The 14,991-nt window shown below is 44.0% G+C and overlaps 1 protein-coding gene across 3 annotated transcripts in view; it reads right to left on the bottom strand.

The window, feature by feature from the left end:
- LOC126183669 (PTB domain-containing engulfment adapter protein 1-like) overlaps positions 1-14,991 on the bottom strand; it is a 141,203-nt gene that overhangs the window by 28,592 nt on the left and 97,620 nt on the right. For all 3 annotated transcript variants that reach the window (XM_049925822.1, XM_049925821.1, XM_049925823.1), the window contains exon 3: positions 8,908-8,972. In XM_049925822.1, coding sequence (XP_049781779.1) covers positions 8,908-8,972 — 65 coding nt within the window. The remainder of the gene's footprint in view (positions 1-8,907; positions 8,973-14,991) is intronic.

Raw genomic sequence — 14,991 nt, 5'->3', positions numbered from 1 at the left:
GACAACGCAGATTTGAAACCACATGCCTTAACATTAAGTTCACTGCTTCTGCCCAGAAATACTGGGAGCTCCAGCCTTGCCTTGAGTCACACGAACTGAAATAAAGCTCATCGAAGTATGTAGTATACTCAAACACACTTCCTGTATGAAGTTTAGGGGTTGTGCTGTACACGAAGCCACTTAAATTGGATACTAATATATAGTGACATGAATTTCAAGTTTACCTCAATTCGAAGTGATTTCAAAACGTTCATACTGTCAGGATATTTACACTGAGTGTTGTCAACCTCTCCCACCCTCCCCTTATCTTACAATTTTGGCAACAATTTTTCATGACAAGCTATTGCTAACTGATGAGCACGGTACAGGTCCTACCTACTTCAACGACTATCTGTTCGTTCTGATAGTTTGTGATCTGTGCTGAAAGTAGAAAGATCTTTTGTCTTTTGGAGCTAATAATTTTTTAACGTATTTACTCCTACAGTTGTTAGTAACAAATGGAAGTAACCTCAGCGGACACTTAACGAATACCGGTAGTTAGATGTACTTTTCTGCATTGTTCACTCAAAGCTAAGAACCTTATAACCGAGGTACTATCGGTATTTAGAAGTGACTTGTTGGATGCAAAGGCACCGTAAAGAACAAGGGATCGTGTTTTCCGCTGCAGAAACAATCGTTCTAGTGACTTGCTGAACTACCACATCGATGGAACCTTGTGGGAGATTCAATGGTGAAAGCAGAGGTGAAAGCTTGGTAGACGTCTGGAGGAATGGCGCTGGGGGAGTGACAGGAAGATGGTAAAGTGGTCACTACCACACAAGTCATCGTGGGCTCTCCAGTGGACAGATGGGAGAGGTCCTGGGCTGCCGAGGGATAAATCGATGGTTGATTAAGTGCCATCAGCTACACTGAAATGTGTGGGGGCCCCAGTATTTGAGAGGCAGAGGTAGAGTTGAGACAGGAAAGTTTAGACATTTCTACCTCTACCAGTAAGCACAGTGCCACCCCACAAGGGGTTATGGGCGTTTGAATCTCCCAAAAGTAGGAAAGGTTTACGGAGCTGATCAATCAGTGCAGCCAATGCGTTCAGGGGTACTGCACCATCTGCCGGAAGACACATTGCAGACAGTTATTTCCTGCATCGTCATTCTGACAGCCATAGCTTGAAGAGGCACAGGTTCACTGCCTACTGAGTTCAGGGCAGACGAACTCCACCTGACACTATTACAGTCTACTTTTCTTGTATTATCCCCTATAGCCGCAAAGGGCACGCGTCCACATTGCTGTGAACCAGGTTTCCTGGAGGGCAATGCAGAAAGTTGGTGTAAAAAACCGCAGCATTGTGGATGAGGCATCAGTGAGATCCAGGTCTTAAGGGGATGCTGTGATCTCCACCTCATCCGCAAGTGCAGAACTGGTAGGTGGTGGTGGTACCACCACCACCACCACCACCACCACCACCACCACCACCACCACCACCACCACATTTTGTTTGCTTGCCCTCTCGTCTCTTCAGGGGCTGGCTGAGAGGACTTATCCTAAGTAGCTTCAGGCACAGATAGTTATTTGGGTTGATGGGGGGCGCTCGAAATCATGGTCATCAGCGCCCTGACGAAGTCAACATTTAAATCTCAATGGGTGGGGACGAAGGCTGTCCCCACACGTGGAGCAGTTTATGACTGCTTAAGTCTGCCGCCCTTCCCTACCAGTTTAGGGATGAGGTCTGACAGTTCACAAGCTTTCACCACTCTTAACACTTATCTGTATCTGTGAGAATGGTGGGCACATCTCCAGCGAGACCGAGGGCTGCCCTAATATTAGTATACAGGACACATGTAGCCACAATATGTGGAACAAAGCAGCACGCCACGAACTTCACAGAATGGTGGATCCTCCCACTAAAGGAGGAAGCCATGTGTGGAAGGGCTATGCCCAATTCGCATTCTGGTAAGAAAATCTTCCATCGGCGATGCTGGCATCAAGTCCGCCAAGCCTTTGTGGTCGATTTGAGCGACCACAGTTTGTTATCCGACACCTGCAATCATTCAGTCTACCACTGACACATGCTGCATCTGTCAGAAAATGAGTATGGCATGCAACAGGATTGGACATTGATGGACAGCACCATCCCAACATGCTTCCTTGGCAGCTTTGTCAGCCATGTCGTTACCCTTTATCCCAACATGGCCAGGTACCCAGCAAGAGATCACCACCTTGCCACGGTGTTGCAGCCACTGTAAGGAGTCGTGTATGAGCTGAATCAGCGGGTGTACCGGATACATTTGGTGAAGCACTTGCTGTGCACTAAGAGCGTGAATAGACAAAACTTTTACGGTGATGCCTGAACCCTCTCCGGTGCGATAAGAATGCCATATAACTCCGCATCATAATTTGTAAATTGTTCTGGAAGATTCACTTTAAAAACCGTATCAGGGAAAACTGCAGAACAACCGAGAGCATTTTCCTGCTGGGATCCATTTGTGTAAATAACGATATAACTATGGTACATATTTAAATGGTCGAAAACAAAGTTGTAAAAACGAAATCTGGAGTAAAACTTTACGTGTATTGTGTCAAGCTTAAGACTACTTTGGGCCTCTGAAGACATCATGGCAGCAGTGCGTTCCATCACTGGGTGTGTATTTTCATACACGAGATATCCATATCCTCGAGACGTATGCCAAATGGATGGGACGATTTGAGCAGATTCCTGAACAGTCCTTTGGAAGGTGGGTTGGATCACTGAACTAAATGCCAATGACTGAGGTGATGACATTTTCAGCGCCTGTCGAGCCAAAAGGTTACGTAGCTGAATCCAGAGTGGTGGTTCACCAGCCTCTGCACACCCACTCTGAACTGGGCTGGTCTGAAAGGCTCTAGTCGATATCCAAATACCCTCATGGTGGACAGCATTTAAGATCCTGAGGTAGGAAGGACGGGCAGATCCATAGACCACACTGCCACAGTATAAGCGCGATCGAACAAATGCCCTATAAAACTGCAGGAGGTGGGACCTTACAGCTTCCTTGTTTTTCCAACAAGGCATTTCAGAATGTTAACCGGAAGCCCTTTGTTCGTAGATCTTTCAGGTGTGGGAGCCATTTTAATTTCGAGTCAAATAATAAACCCAAAAGCGCACAGTGTCTTTAAAACGTAAAATACCGTCCCCCACTGTAAGCTCTGGTTGGTTAAAACTCCGAGCACGATTGAAACTGATACACCGTCTTCTCAGTTGAGAACTGAAAACCAGTTGTCTGGTCCCAGGTTTCCAGCCCTCTAATGGTCAGCTGTAGCTGCTGCGTAGAAGTCATAAGATTAGAGGAATCATTGCGAAGTCCCTAACAGAGCATTTGACAGGGCTAGAGGAAAAGCCATTGATAGCGATGGCAAACAATGTGGCACTGAGGACACTGCCCTGGGCACACCATTCTCCTGAACATAGCAATCGGACATGGCATCACCAATGCGATAACGAAAACTCCAGTCCTCGAGAAAGGACTGGATCAGAAGCGGCAGGCGTCCACAGTTTTCCCATTCATGAAGTTTGCGAAGGATTTACCTCCAAGTAGTGTCATATGCTTTTTCGAGCTCAAAAAACACGAACTAAATTGTTTCGGCGTAAGAAGAAAGCCTGTATCGCCGTATCCAGTACAATTAAGTTGTCAAGAGTGGAACAGTAGCACCTGAAACCGCACTGACCTCGGGATTCTAGCAGCTAGACGAGGCGGCGGTTGACCATGCGTTCGAAAGTCTTACCCATGCAACTATTAAGGGCGACACTCTGGTAACTGTTAGGGGCGCTATGGTCCTTGCCCGGTTTCCAGAATGGAATTAATACTGCCTCCTTCCAACTCGTAGGGTACTGTCTATCAAACCAGATCTGATTTAAACAGGACAGGAGCTTCAGAGCACAGATGAAGCACGGTATAATGGATCTCGTCAGGTCCTGCAGCAATGTCTCTGGCTGCAGATAAAGCTGATTCCAATTCCCAGATGGAGACTGGAAGGTTGTAGACATCATTATGCGAGAAGAAATTGAAGTTCCTTATCTCCGCAGTCTGACTGAATACCTAAACAGCAGGAGCTTGTCTGGATGACGTAGTAACAGTAAATAAGTTTTCAGCTAAAACGCGAGCCGTGTCTTCTGGTGTGTCCACCAAGACCCCATTATTTGACAGGACTGTAAGGGGATGTCGATTACCCTTGCCCGAAATCAGTCTTCTTGACTCCCAAACCTGCGCAGCGAAAGTGAACCGATTAATGGAAGTCTAATTCCCTCCAGAAAGCCCTCTTCCGTTCTTTGATCACTCGCCTTGCATGTGCTCTTGCAGACCTTAAGGCATTAAGATTGATTGTAGTTAGACACCGTTTGAGGTTCCGCAGAGCTGTCCGTCTGGCCCTGATTTCCAATCGACAGTCGTCATTCGGCCAAGGTACAGCCCATCGTCTGAGGTGGTTACTAGACCTGGGGGATGGACTCCGCGGCAGCCCTTTTGATCTCTCGAGTGATACGGGCCACTGCCTCCTGTGCACAATCCTTTTGTTCAAAAATAGCCTGTCTACTGTAATCATCCACCTGCTGGCCACCGTCCTAGTTAGCAGACAAATCCACACTTGGTCAGTAGAATCTAAATCTGGAGCTACTTCCCACTGAACAGTCTGCAGTAGCTGGGGAACGAAAAGGTCAATAGCTGAAAAAGACCCTGTAGCTGTGGAAAAGCGAGTCATCTGACTCGCGTTCATACGGCAGATATTCTCGGAATGGACGAGTCGCTCGATCATCCGATCCCTGGAGCAAGTAGTAGGCGAGGCCCACAGCACATTGTGGGCATTGAAGTCCCCCACAAGGAAGAATGGGCATTGAAGTGCCTGGAAAAGGTCTGCAAGTGAGTCCACATCCAAAGCGTCTTGGGGGGGGGGGGGGGGGGGAAGGGAGATAGTAAAGGAACTTTCACAGCAATTGCTTGCATGGTCGTGGTAAGAGGGACAGGAGGAGTGGCATCTACCAAAGGAAAACAGCCACTCCACCTTTAGCCCTGTCTCCAGTAGTATCTTCCTTCCTGTGTATGTGGTAGCCCCATAATGCAGGGGCGTGTGAGACTAAGATGCGTTTCTTGTTAGCAGACACAGAAAGGTTTATTCTGGACCAGCAGCTGCAATTCTTCCATATGTGAGCAATGTCCATTCAAATTCCAATGCAACACTTTAGTCCCTACGTAAGTCATTAGTTAGCGATGGGGGTTCTTTTCTTTCTCCTCAGAGACAGTGATTTACCGAGGTCAGGGAGAACGTTAGCTGGTTCTGTGCGCTCTTTCCTCTGATTGGAAGTCCATATCCCAAGAGCATAGGCTCCATCAGGAAGTGAGATCTCTTCGATCTCAAGGTCTACCTACCGCTATTTTGGAGAATTACTTTTCTAAGTACATTTGTCTTTACTGAGAGGAGGAGGAGGAGGAGGAGGAGGAGGAGGCTGCCTGGGTTGCGGGAATGGCTTAGTTGGCTTCTGATGTTGGGAGTGTTATGTGGCTTAGGTGGTAAGGCTACTGCTGACGGCTTCCGAACGACGTCAGTTGCAAGCGGTGCGTTTGCCCCACGATTCCAACGATTCGAAAATATCGCCAAATACAATTATTCAGATAGAAGGGATACATAACATTGAATCATCATACAGCCTGCTTTAATTTAAGCCCAGAATATAACGGCTCCTGTGCGGTAATTCGTAAGCCACCAATTCGAAGTTTTTACCACAAAGTAACCCTGTCTTAAGGGCTGATGCAAAATAAGTTGCAAAAACCGGTTGTTACATGGCTTTGAAAGCCTTTTTAACTTCACCATAGGGTAAGTGTCTACTTTCAACACCTGATATATCCTTTCCTCATTGTAAACCCCACATTTTCTGCTCCACACTGGGTGATCCCCAGAGCAGTTTACACATTTCGGAAGAAATGTGCAAGAAGTCCCTGACTCTTGAGCGGAGCCTCCATAATTGCCACACGTAGCCTTCCCGTGACATCCCATAGTGGCGTGGCCAAATCTTTGACATATGTATCATCACATGGGGGGTTAGGAACAAGTGGGCGAACCTTAAGGGGATATAGCCAGCACGGATATGTCCCGGTAATTCTGGAGTATTAAACGTTAGAATAAACGTTGCCGGTTTTTCCAATTTGCCATTGACTCTTCTCAGTTCTGCACCTCCATGACGCCCACATTTTCCACTCTTCACGTAACTCCGCAGAGTCCTCCATTATATCGGAGCAGGTAACTACGCCCTTATTGAAGTTAAGGGTGTTATGCAACTCCGCATCGACTGGGTAGTCACGTAAGGCCTTACATCCCAGAAGCTTAGATATTTTGCTGGAATTAGCAGTTTCAACTAAAAGCGTTCCATTACGAAGTCGTTTCACACTTTTCACAGACCCAGCAGTATCTTCCAACGCCTTGTGAATATTGAAACAGGATACAGAGTGTGGTACGACTGGTACATTTAATTGCGATGGTAATGTAGCTGCAGCTTATGTTGACGTCAACTGAACAGGGTGTAGTCGTTGAAATTTAAGTTCAGCCTCTTGGTAAGTCAACCGGCCAACGATCTTTTACTCTACGATTTTCCGCTCCTTTCGGAGTACTGTGCAGTCTGGCGAGCAGGGGAAGTGCTGCTCTCCGCAGTTGACGCAAGTGAGAGGAGGCGCACACGGAGTGACTGGATGCAGTGGACGTCCGCATTGTCGACATGTTGCATTGAAAGTGCAGCGGTAAGACACATACCCTAATTTCCAGCACTGTAAGTACTGCATAGGGGGAAGCACGTATGGTTTAACGTCACAGCTGTAAACCATCACCTTTACCTTTTCAGGCAATGAATCACCCCTCAAAGGTCAACATGAAGGCACAAGTATCAACCCTGTTTTCTTTGGGTCCCCTGTAAACGCGCCGGATGAAATGAACACCCCAGCCGTTCTAGATTGACGCGGAGCTCGTCGTCCGATTTCAAGAGGAGGTCGTGATGGAAAATAATCCCCTGGACCATGTTGAGGTTTTTATGGGGAGTGACGGGAACAGGAATATCAGCCAGCCAGTCACAAGCGAGTAACGCCCGGGATTCTGTCTGAATGTAGAGTGTACTGCTTCTCATCTTTGACAACGCTGTCACTTCCCAAACTGATCAAGATGTTAAAAAAAAATTGAGGTTTCATAGATACAAACGAGTCCCTGTACATTCTACTACAGACTAAATATCGAGGTGAATATGGCTCTTTTTTCTGTAGCCCTCCGTTCCTACCATGGTGCACTGAGGGAGGCAAATGATTTCTAGGAAGACAGGCATTTACTCCTTGACATATGTGGGAAGTTTCCAGCTCACACATCAGCAGTGCGATCCCCGTGTTGTCACGAGGCAACCATCAAGTGGGTACATAACTGCCCCACCCCAACGGACTAGCTACTGTGCTGGGTATTGGGTGCAGAGAAATCGAATACTGTCATGGGGGCTAAAGGAGGACAGGAGACACGAAGAGAATGACGTACTCCGAAAGTGTCCTCGCACAAATAGTTAAATTGCAGGTGGAGAGGCAAAGCCATGACAAGAGGTTCAGGAGATCGAATCTAAGGCCACTATGGGTAACTCGTGCACTACGTAAGGCGTCCTTCCCGATATGGCCCGCACTTTAGTACAATTTGGAAAGTGGCAGGTAAAACCATAAAAATGGGACCTGAACTTATAGGGCCGAAAAGTGAGAGACTTTAGTCGGCTCACGACAGGCAGGGATACCTCGGGCCTATTCTAACCCCTGGACCCGCAGGGGAGAATTCTATTTATTGGGAAAATTCTTGTTAAGTGTAACTCACCTATAACCGAGAATGCGTATGAAACACGTGTGCAACTTATTCTTGGATGCTACTCTAGTATATGAAATCCTAAATGGTTAAAGGAAGACATCCAAGCAATTGTGAAGGTAGGTTAAAACACGTGATCGTTACAGAGATGCTCAGCGATCTATAACTGTGCTCCCTACAGGGAAGGCTTTCCGCGAAACACCACTGACAAATGAGAAAATTGGCATTTGCGGCTTATTGCACAACGATCCTATTGCCAACACCACATGTCGCGTAAAGACAGCGAAGATAAATCAGGAGTAGTATGAAAGCATATTGACAGTCCCGTTCAGTTCAAATGGTTGCTACCAGAGTAAGTATGTAGGTGACAACGATCCAGTCAACTTCAATATTAGAACAGTTTTGTTAACCTGAGCCTGATATCGTGCCAGAATGGTACAAAGCCGGAGCGAAGGCTTCACACAACGCTCTGATCAATACTAAGAAACTTGTCGCGATCCACTTTCAATGTAACTAGTACCATTATTTCTTCCACCAACTTCAAAGAAGCTCCCTGCACACACTATTTGCTAGAACTCCAGTAATCTGCTAGGCAGTTTTACAGTGATTCACTAAGCTGTCGTTTCAAAAATGTCGACTAACTGCAGTCATGCAAATACCTGGCCCATACGTGTTTTAAGACATCCAGATTAATGTGCTAGAAAGTATGAACTTAGTGCACAGTGGACAGGGAGACCCCATCAATAATTGGTGACTGATTTCCGGAATGAATTCATGTGCTGCTGAACACGTTGACTGCCGCACCACACGCTTTGCGAGATGTTTCACCGCCATGCCACGACAGGCACACGTTAGGCGTGAGGCTATGCTGTGGGCTCCAAAGGCGACACGGCATCCAGCGTGTTAGACTATTTCGTAAGTTTTTAAAAGCATGTACGCAATTTGTCAATTTTCCTTTCGAACGAACGACAGTGCGAATCGGCAAATCCCTCCCACGCAGTAATGGAAACTGGTTTTCTACCATTTCTGGTCTATGAGCAAATGAGTTATGTAATAGCGTTCAGGAATTACCTTGACTAGATAGGCGATGTGGCCGCGCTGCAGAGCATCTGGCGGATGGATCCAGTTCCTATTTCCTGCAACAAACAGTTAAGGACCAAAATAGTCTTCAGACCTAAAGCTATACAAATATATTATTACATGGAAGCTGCCACTGACACCATGTGTGAACTACATGCATGAGGAGGACTGTGCCACTGATTAGAGTAATTTCTCTGTGAAGACATCTCAGCTCTTTAGGTTTACGAATTTTTCAAGAATTTATCAAAGTTTTCACACGTGTCGCAGCATGTGCCGCACGTGGTGTTACAGTTCACTGCATAGTGAGTAGGCTCACAATTTTGGCCCGTTATGCAAAATACTTACCATCCAACTGACTTGTTAATTTAAGTGCAAGAACTGACAGTATGCTTCTATCTTTGCATTGCAATAGTAAAACCTAGTCAAAGCCGTAGTTTTTCAATTAAGGTTGAACTTTATATCGACGAGGTCGTTCTAGTTGCTCGCTTGGGAAGTTAACACTCGTTTAAAACGTAGGTGCAGCGATTTACGTGCTACAAGCCGAACCTATTTCAGGACGTCTGTGAGTAAACCCACTGCTAATGATATCTGAAGCTGCTGTAACCAGGCATCTTGAGTGTGGTGACACCAGAGCAAAATCTGCTTTAGTTAAACCGAAAAATAGTTGAAGAAAATAAAACCGAGTAACAAACAATTTGATTCCAACAAAAGTTGGATAACTAGGTTACGTTAGCATTTCTTACACCTCTTCCGAGTTCTTGTTAAGACGTCACGTAACAAGGGCAGGCGAATATATACAGGGTAAGCTTACTTCCTAAAACGATGCTGAACTATGTTTCTTATGTCATGGAATGTACAACACGTTATTGGCCAGAGACTAAGAGGAACTGTAAATACAGAGCAGGAGCATTCATTACTCAGATTAAGTAAGCACTGAGAACATACTGACAGTATGTCTGGGTTAGACAGACAGAATGGTCAGTTGGATCCTTCCCGCCGGCAAGGACACCAATGATGTTCACGCGGCGTGGCTGCGTCAATTCAGTTGCGCGCGTAATCTGGAGGAGGAGAAGAGCAGGTGGTTCGAGTACAGATGCTGCTTTGGTGTCAGTGTTTCCTGAAACTTCACACTCATCCAAGCATTCGGGAGGACCATTATGAAAGACTAGGTTACAATTTTCGTTTATTTGTAGTTCCTTGAAACTACCTTGGTTAACTCGTCAGTGTAGCATAGAGCACTAAATCTCTGCTTCCTGGACTTGGGCAGCCGCACCGGCCCGGATCGAATCCGCCCGGCGGATTAACGATGAGAGCCGGTGTGCTGGCCATCCTGGATGTGGTTTTTAGGCGGTTTTCCACATCCCGCTAGGTGAATACCGGTCTGGGGCTTCAGTTACACGCGTCGCAGATATTTGAAACACGTCCGCACTATTTCACGATTTACACTAGACACAGAGAGTTGGGGTACACTGATTCCGTCCTGGAGGGGGGTGGTTAGCCAGGAAAGTCATCTGGCTATCCCTCACACCAACATTGCCAAATCGGTTTTAACCACGCCGACCCTGTGATCGCTGCAGGACTATGGCGTAAGAGAAAAAAAAAAAGAAAAGAAAGAAAGAAAGAGAAAAAAAAAAGAAAAAGAAAGAAAGAGAAAAAAAAAAGAAAAAGAAAGAAAGAGAAAAAAAAAAGAAAAAGAAAGAAAGAGAAAAAAAAAAGAAAAAGAAAGAAAGAGAAAAAAAAAGAAAAAGAAAGAAAGAGAAAAAAAAAGAAAAAGAAAGAAAGAGAAAAGAAAGAAAGAGAGAAAAAAAAAGAAAAGAAAGAAAGAGAAAAAAAAGAAAAGAAAGAAAGAAAGAGAAAAAAAAGAAAAGAAAGAAAGAAAGAGAAAAAAAAGAAAAGAAAGAAAGAAAGAGAAAAAAAAGAAAAGAAAGAAAGAAAGAGAAAAAAAAGAAAGAAAGAAAGAGAAAAAAAAGAAAGAAAGAAAGAGAAAAAAGAAAAGAAAGAAAGAGAAAAAAGAAAAGAAAAGAAAAAAGAAAAGAAAAGAAAAAAGAAAAGAAAAGAAAAAAGAAAAGAAAAAAGAAAAGAAAAAAGAAAAGAAAAAAGAAAAGAAAAAAGAAAAGAAAAAAGAAAAGAAAAGAAAAAAGAAAAGAAAAAAGAAAAGAAAAGAAAAAAGAAAAGAAAAAAGAAAAGAAAAAAGAAAAGAGAAAAGAAAAGAGAAAAGAAAAGAGAAAAGAAAAGAAAGGTTAGATAGCTTTCTGTAAAAAATTTTTTGCTAAGAAGCATAACACCAAAAACTAACATTTTTATTGCTTTACATCATACTGAAATATAGACAGTCTTTGTATTTTCGATATTTAACTCTTGTTTCGCCACACCTGCCATCAATAGTTCAGCTACCCGTTAATATTGCGAGATTTATTTTTTATTTTTATTTTTTTTTTCACACACACACACACACACACACACACACACACACACACACACACATATATAAGGGCACACTAAACTATTCTTGGTGTATACTATTCTGTTTACTGGAAGGGACCTTTCCATCCGAGATTGAAGCTGGCTGCAGTTTCACTAGAAACTGCTAAGTTTATGTGCCAAGGTCGACACTTTCTGCTTGTCAACCGTTTTCAAAACTCATCTTCCAGGAGTATGTTCTAATGCGATACGCGTTAGAATATATAATTTTCTGTGAATTACCTCAAGCTCATAGTGCAATTTGTCATTACTACCCGAGTTTCTTGCGACAGCGGCTGTCATTCTTTACTTATTTGACAGATCTTCGGTTTAATCTCACCATACTCATTAACAACTAATACCAGTGGGAACAGTACATACTGATTAGAATTTTTGTACGTTAATGTTATACGCTATAATACGAGGGGCCATACTTATCACTATCTTAATTGAACGTTTTTTTCAAAAGACTCAATAACTGCTGAGGACAAGAAATTCTTGAACGGAAGTTACCTGTACGATTTGAACCGGCCGTCTCCGCGTTTATTTAAATACGCTAACTCTGCACAATAATGCTTAAGGTGCTCCAAGAATTTAGTCTGAGCTGGGTGAATGCCCAGGCGACTTTTAACGCGTTATTCCGTTGCAAACACCGTGGTTACTATTATCTCGTGAGCGAAAGTATTTCACGTCCTGTCTATGACAACTAAGGTAGTATGACAGAACGAGGAGTAACATCCCTTCATGAGATAGTGGATGCTTCAGTCATTACGTGGAGCTTTCTGCAGCTTCTCAGCAAGGACAATTTTAAAGTGCCAAGACTGCACCGCGCCAAATGGCTCTTCTCTCACGCAGAGTTCCCCGAGGCTCGTGTTTGAGGCCGCAGCATTGAGCTAGCACTAGCGATTCAGTTCACACGTTTTAGTGAAGGTGTGGCTGAGGCACATTCTTCCCTGTGACCTGGCGACGGCCTTGGCACAGCGCCGACTGCAGACCTGACCAGCCGGTCACAATAAGCCACGATAATAAGACGCAGCTTCCTACATCTTCCTCAGTGTTGTGCAACAATACACACACACACACACACACACACACACACACACACAACTTGCCTCCGGCGGAACGTAACCCGGATCTCTGGCTTCCTTCGTGAGCTCTCGCTGAACTGTTCTCACGACCTGCAACGCCGCTATCTCACCAAGCAGTTCTCTCCGTCTATGTCGCTGCAATGGATCGGTTTTAACATTAAACCGATTATCTTATGCAGAAGACTAGCGACATATCTAACTTGAGTAATGTAGTTAATACTATCTGAACTGTCAGACCACTCAGTTACTTTATAAATCTACAATTATTAAGAAGTAAACATTCTGGTCTCTTTGTGTCAGTTCTCACCTATAAAAATCATGTTTTATCCATTCCACAAAATGTTTACACTACCTGCGTTGGAAATACCTATTAAGAACTAAGTTTGTCTTCAGGTTTTGTCTTTCGACAGTTACGTTACTCTGGCACTGTTTTCTGAAAACCCTAAAATCCATTACTGGTAGGTTCAAAACATGAACGCTGGGTCACGTTTATATTATTAGTATATACCTGCCATTTCTTGAATTATTTTACTCGCAGCTGTTATTTCAGCAAATTTGACTATTCTATTGCACTTAATCTGATTCGACAGATTAATCTGTATTCTTCGGAAGTTCCGTATTGGCTCATACGGTGGTAAGCAGAGATCAATATCTCCGACAATGAAACATTGCCCTTACATCGCAAGAAATATGCCCGGGTTAAAACTACCCGGAACAGTTCATTATTCAGCCAACCCCGTCTTCCATGGAGGCGTCCTTGACTGTACATGTCCTAAGTTTGTAAAGCTTTTAAACTGCTCGATGGGAAGTAACACGATTATCAGGAAGGGAATTTTAAGGGCACTGCCACCTATTTAATCTAGTAATACAAATTTAACATCCGTGATTAGTCCAACTGTGTGCTGAGCACATTTTGATCACGTTACACTCTTGAAATGGTCTGAAGCGAATTTTACTTCAATACTTAATCTTCATTTGATAGGTCGCCACCGGTGAAAAATTCTATATGCATTATACGTCGAAACGGTGGAGATGTGCAGTTTTCTGCAGTTCTGAATGCCAACTTTCATGGTAGCTGACGCTGAAATATTTAAGTCCATTTATCATTACAGTTTGGATTTCGAAAGCATGCTACATTTTGTTCCATATACTTAAATGTAATTGGTCCCAGAACACTAACAATAGCGCATTTAAAAACTTAATACAGCTTTTTAACAACAACAACAACAACAACAACAACAACAACATTTGAAAATTTAAATTCATTCCACAAAATTATTACGCACTGCGACAGTATGAAAATAGGCAGGGCTCCTCCCTAGATAGCAGCGCAGTGACGACTTCCGAACTAAAAACTAAACTGTCACGTCGAGAGGACAGCGCGATGCAGACCGACCGCCGTGTCATCCCCTGACATATGGCGTCATCTGGATAACGTGTGGTGGGGCATGGATTAGCACACTTTCTTCCAGCTGTTTTTCCATACACTGGAGTCTATACCCTACACAGATGTTCCTGAAGTGGAATTATAAGGCTGAGATGACCCTTTTCTCTTCACTCGCCAAAGAGAAATGCCTGGCAGTACCGTAAATATAACATGGCTCTTCTGCGTCTTAGATGTGCTGACCACTTAGCTACAGGGGTGGAACTTGCAAACAAGGTATTTTACAAGGCGAGGCGGCGGTTCTCTGTAGCAGCAAGATAGAGGCCCGCCCTACGCGCGCAGCTGAACCGTACAACTGACGTAGTGGATGAAGGGCCCTATACAGAGACAGCACTGTAGGGACTACTACGATCCACCGATTATGGATCCGACAGCTTTCCTGTTCGAACACCATCGGGAAACAGGATGATGTTAGTACTCATGTTCGTGCAACCGATTCTCCACGTAGACCTTCCTAGTAATCTACAAGGTTCCAAATTATTCTTTAATTCTCCCTGTATGCTGCATAAAAGGCAGAAGTTTAGAGCATGTCATGGGCTTTCTTCATTCATCTGGTAACTAACCAAAATATGTAACTATCTAGTAAGTACTGATTTTCATTTCCTTTGAATTATTCAGTTATGAGCTCCGTTTTTCTAGTTTTAAAGTCGAGCGTTTTGAGTATTAGAGTAGCAATTTGAAAATTCTAGCAGTTACTTTATGTCGTTTGAAGTGGCACTTTTAAGCCTCCTGTACCCGACTGTGAAATTAGTTTTTCGAAGTCTGACAATATCAATCTGAGTTCATATTTGGCCTGTTAGCACTGTAGGGATTGAAGAATCGCTAGCCAAGAACGTGTAGCGTGGAACCTATGCTTGCGTCACTGAAATCCTGGAATGAATAATTCCAAGCGTATGAAGACTGTCTTTGACTAACACTCTGAAGCTTTTCTTTTTCTTGCATACGTACTGTCCATATTACGACGTATTCCAGGCTGATTGTATCATAATGCCAGCGGCAGTTTCTCGCCCTGAAGCTATGTGATGTAAACTAGCTTTCCTTCATTTGTAATTCCTTTTAGTGATTATCATCTTCAACAAGCTG

The sequence above is a fragment of the Schistocerca cancellata genome, chromosome 4 (genome assembly GCF_023864275.1).
Source record: "Schistocerca cancellata isolate TAMUIC-IGC-003103 chromosome 4, iqSchCanc2.1, whole genome shotgun sequence".
Lineage (NCBI taxonomy): Eukaryota > Metazoa > Arthropoda > Insecta > Orthoptera > Acrididae > Schistocerca > Schistocerca cancellata.
This window is presented reverse-complemented; position numbering and strand designations above follow the sequence as displayed.